Genomic DNA, 5,330 nt, shown 5'->3' on the forward strand with positions numbered 1-5,330 from the left:
TTTCAAATGCATTCTCAAGGCAGTGTGGTTTAGATTGATGTTCAAGTCTTTGGCAACGACGGCTCATCCAGTCACCAACAAACGCCCTCCCGTTTCGTCATCTGAACGGGAGCAAGTGTTCGTGAATTATGATGCAATTACATACAATTAAACAGTAGAACACATATACAGACACGGTACAAAGTTACATCAAATTTCTCAGACAGTAAGACCGTCAGGGAACTGGGGAGAAGCACAGCACTAGTTCAGGCCCCCTTCTGTGGCAAGGTTTCAAATGCAGAAACTGTGTTCTCAAATTTAATTCTATGGAGCGGAGCACCACTTTGCTTGATAGCACAAGCTGTCTTTTCTTCCAAGGGGCAGCGTGCTTTCAGCATAGAGAATACATGGTTGTTTAATCTCCTTGCTTTCTTCATTGCTTCCAGTAATGCATCCCATCCCTGTTGGCAGAGAAAATATGAATGTGGTGATTACCATCACACAAGATATTATTTATTTTTTCAAAAAAAAAAAGCATAGAAATCACCACAGATGTTTCTAGGTCTTCAAATCTATAATGAACTTAATTAACCACAGCTTCACTGCTAATTACTCATCTGATCTTGTGATGATTCAATAGTCCCCCCCATCTGAGCTCTACATTTGATTTCTTCCATACGAGGCAAAAAGATCGCTTAATCATTACTCTACATCTGAATATTAGAAAATTCACGATGTCCTTTTATAAATTGTTTAGACATGATGCTAATTGGCAGACACTACAAAATGAAGCAAGCTACCAGAAATGTTAACAACAAACCGCCATCCATTTTTATTAGAGCTTAAATGCCGATCTATAGAACAAACAGAAATGCCTTAATCTAATAGATGAAAGCTATCAAACATAATTTATTCCTAGTTCAAGCAATCTAGCAATGTAAACCTGAACAAGAAAATGCGCGTTCTTATTTGTTTGAACCACAGATGCAGCCTCTACTTCTGCAATATTGAGGATCTGATATGAGAAGTCAAAGAGCTCAAAATGCAGCTGTTGCCCAAGCAAATATATTATGGTGCAACCACCCCAAGCCACCGAATCACCCAGCCCTTCGTAACTATTTGCTGGTACTTGGACAGATGCTTCTAAATATCCCTGCGTGGCTCAAGCATAACAACACTCATCAAAACTTTTTTCGCATGAAAAACACTTGCGATTTCATGTACATATTAAACAATCAAATCCTGTCAAGTTAAAGTATGAATTTCACTATTTCAAAAAGGAGACATGACACTATTAACATAAATCCATAGTTAAAACTCTCAACAACAAACATGGACAAAATTTATATGTGAAGACAACAATGTCATAAAAATAGAAAATGGTAGTTGATGGTTCTCCTATAAAATTTGCTACGTTAGGAAGTAGAATGTGTGCGCCAAGTACTGCCATGAAAAGAATCAAATAAATAATTAAATGCTCTGAGTATATGAAAAAAAGTATGAAGGAACAGGATTATTTACGATTTGGAGACCACTATATATACGGTAGAAATCTTTAGTGGTTGTAATGTCAATGAAGCCTGTCTTGGGTACAGCACTCCATTTACTACAATATTTATCTAAAGCAGCACTTGTGAAAGCAAGGGCATACTCCAGCACACTTCCAGTATTCAAGTTAGCCTTGTATAAAAGATCTGTAATACAGTCAAAGATGCCTGATTAACAACTGCCTAAAACCAAACAAAAGGCAGAAACATGATATCTCTACAAGAAAAGAACTGATAAAAAGAATAACAGGAAATGCATTCCAGAAAACAACGAAGCATTATGAAAGATGCAATGCGAACCAAAAAAGAGCTTTCAAGAAAAGAACAAAAAAATGAAATGAAATAATTCATAACAGGATAATCAAAGGGACTTTTCTGTAGTCTGTCAAATCCACAAGCTGTAACATCTTTTGGGATAAAACCAACCTTTCAAAAATTACCTCAAAAGAGAATAACTGAGAAAGGCTTCACCCATGATGTAATCTCACCGATTCATTTCTCCATCACTTGGGAGGAAAAAGGTAGACACGGAAAACACGAGTGCTTTACAGTATTTTTCTTTTGAGAGTCAGAAAGTTAAAAGGGCAGAGAAGAACCAAATATCAGGAATGTCAGATTGACATGGTCTCATCTAAGATAGATTTTCATTATTTCCATGACCAGCAAGTGTGCTGACAAGACAACCAAGAAAGTTAAGACAAAATCTTAAAAACCTTTCAAGTATGAATTAATTGCTCTTTATATCATAAACAAAAAAGTTCCATTATTGCCATCAAGCTTCCTGATCAAAACAACTTGCCAGACAGCAATTCATTTTCAACCAACCTGATAAAACCCGTTTTAGTTTTAACTGGACAACCTAAAAATTTTCGTCATTCCCTCAACCTTGGGCAATTCCTTATAGCCAATCATATGCCCTGGTTTACACCATCCCACAACATTTTTTTTTTTTTTAGCATCAAGTGCATGTGCACATATTCCACTTCCAGTGCAACGGGAGTAAAAATAATAACGCATATCTAAAAATATACCTGCAGCTTCAGCCTGTTTTGCCATGATGTGGAAAGAATTAGGGTTTGGGCATCCAAGGGTTGACACCATAGCAGCAGTTGTCGATTTAAAGAGACTAACAACAGGACTGTCTCCACCATCATGAGCATTTGATACTTGTCCGTCTGCACCAGGAACCAAGCCCAACCAAGAAGCAGTTTGCATGAAGTGCATTGTATCTGTTTCTCTCTGTCAGGCAGCCAAAGTAGCCCGCACAGCAAAAATGTTTCAGGAAAGAAATTGATGAGAAAAGAAACTAATAAGTCCCAAACCAATATTTCCACAGAAACAGCAATCAAGACAGTAATAACAATAAATGAGGGGAAAATGCTGAGGTTTTGATATTAATAAATTGAGAGAAACCGAATCAGAGTTACAAGTCTTCCTCTGATTCTGGCCAAAACCCTATCTCCCTGAATGATCACAAAAGTAACAACATTACAAGCTCAAACCTCACAAGAGGGTTCACTCCTTCTGGCATTCGAGAGGCTAGTCTCTCCTTTCCCTTCTCTTACAAGATATCCCCTCAATACAAGCAAAAAGATTAAATATACCCTCAGCACGGACAGCATGGCTTCCCCCCCAGCCCATACCTCCCAAAAGATCTTAATTATAGCCAAAGATCCCACGCTACTGTTCCTTACGGCTAGAGACTGAAGGATAAACCTCTGAACCAGTCACCATTATTCTACTAGAGTCATTCCTTCCCTTTGACTTCCTTTGATATGTCTTAGTAAAATAATGAGGGGCTCTATCAGAAACCAATGTATCAAAAGAGGACAAGGAATTCTGCCAACACCCCCCCAAATTTGTAAAAAAAAAAAAAAGAAAAAGCAATAATTTGCTCAAATGATATAGCTAATTCCTTTGTAAATCCATGTGGGAAAACCCGTGGAAAAACGTGGGAAACCCCTTTGAAAAGCCATTTGCTGAAACTTCCAGGGCAAGATTTGTACTTTTAACTCATTACACATTACCTAGCTGTTGTGCATAATATATATGAGAAATGTTTGCACATGTAGTTCTTCTACTTTTTTGGTGTATACGTAAAAACCCATGCATCCAAATTGAGTAGAGCCATATCATCATAATGCTGAACCACATCATTTTAGTATCTATGATCATTCAAGCTTATGGCAAGTTACCAACCAACACAATATCTAGAAGTCCCATCCAGTATAGTACACTTCCAATCTCTTTAATCCCACGGAGAACTTCTGTTTTCAGCTCAGCCTTTGTCCCCCAGTTAAGATGTTCTTTAACGAGTCTCACACAAGCTGCAAGAAAATAACCAAATTCAGTAACAGGCTACATAAAAGCATCATCATTGTTATATGACCATGAGCTCAAGATAATGACCATGAAATGAAAAAAAAAAAAAGAATAATAAAGATTTAAGATGCACTAATACCTAATAAAGATCCAAAATTTATGATTTATCTTAACAATTGTATACAAGTGTCAAAATTCAGGATCAATGGTACAAAATTGATGAAGATGTTATGCATAGGATATAAATTGGGCGGTTGGCATAAAAAAAAGACATAAGGAGTTTTCGACATGTTGACATACCTGTCACACCTCCATCAAAAGGCAGAAGTCCAATAGTTTTCGGCAATGATTCTTGCAATCCAGTGATCATTGGTTCAATCATAGTTATCTGAGAATAGCACACATAAAATTTTACTGACGCATGGTTTTTTTTTTTTTAACCCCAGATCCAAATATTTGGAAACACAAGGATGCATTTGCATACACTGTATGCATACATGTATGTCTGTCAGTCCCCTACATGACAACCATCTATATATGACCTTCATCAGTCAATATTTTAATCCTCCCCACTTCTCCTTTGTTTCAGTCACACTTTGAAAGCCCATCAGGATATTACAGAAGTTAGATGATCTGACTAATAAGCTTATTTATACAAGCATTTGGATGGAGACTAGGGTAGTATGAGATGCCTAAGTGTAGAAAATCCTGATAATCAATCTGTTTTTGATGGGATTAATTTCAATTTATCATAATCCCTGATTCTTCTCTGATCTGACCGTTGCAATCAGATTTTATTGCTGTCGCAGATTTGTAGATGTGTAGGCGTATATTAAGTGATTTGAAGGATTCTTCTACTATATATATTGCATCATTCAGCTCTTGTAAATAATATACATTCAGTTTTTTGATTCTCACTCACATGGTATTAGAGCAAGAGGGAGAAATCAAGAATTTACTCACTTCAAAAGACGATGATGTGGAGGCACAAGGGGAGTCGCATGGTCCAAAACACAACCCGACTGAAACCAAGAGCTCCAATGGTTTGAGTCCAAGTTGACGCCAAGGAAGGGGGTCGAGCGCACCACAGAGTCTGCTGTCCTCATCGTGCCAGAGAAACTCACTGGCAACAACTACCAAGAATAGGTGCAATCTGTGAAGCTAGCCAGGGAAGGCCATGGGCGTCTCAGATATCTCAATGGGGATTTTGAAATGCCCGATAATTCCAAACTCTAAGCTCCATAGAAACGGAAGAACAAAAATTCCATGGCTGCCTCCTGGCTTATTAATGCTATGGCTCTAGGCTCTAGCAATTAAACGAAGCTTTATGTTTCCACCTACTACATGAGAAATATGGGAAGCAATTCGAGAAGTGTATTCTGATGGAGAAAATGTCTCAAATTTTCAAAATCAAAAGCAAGTTGTGGCGCATGACACAAGGATCCTGCAGCCTTAACGAATATTATCTCGATATGACTGCAC

The 5,330-nt window shown here is 37.6% G+C and overlaps 1 protein-coding gene across 1 annotated transcript; it reads right to left on the reverse strand.

Moving 5' to 3' along the window:
* Positions 1 to 4,993, reverse strand: LOC129298556 (protein PIR-like). The gene is made up of 7 exons (XM_054936976.1): positions 4,812 to 4,993; positions 4,149 to 4,236; positions 3,726 to 3,853; positions 2,558 to 2,765; positions 1,501 to 1,673; positions 923 to 1,132; positions 1 to 440 (listed from the first exon to the last, which is right to left on the reverse strand). Exons 2-7 carry the CDS (start codon positions 4,228 to 4,230, stop codon positions 246 to 248), a joined length of 996 nt encoding a protein of 331 aa, XP_054792951.1. The 5' UTR covers positions 4,231 to 4,236; positions 4,812 to 4,993; the 3' UTR covers positions 1 to 245.
* Positions 4,994 to 5,330: the final 337 nt, after the last annotated feature.

Source organism: Prosopis cineraria, unplaced genomic scaffold, assembly GCF_029017545.1.
Source record: "Prosopis cineraria cultivar Desert tree isolate PC_DT_omini unplaced genomic scaffold, ASM2901754v1 PC849, whole genome shotgun sequence".
Lineage (NCBI taxonomy): Eukaryota > Viridiplantae > Streptophyta > Magnoliopsida > Fabales > Fabaceae > Prosopis > Prosopis cineraria.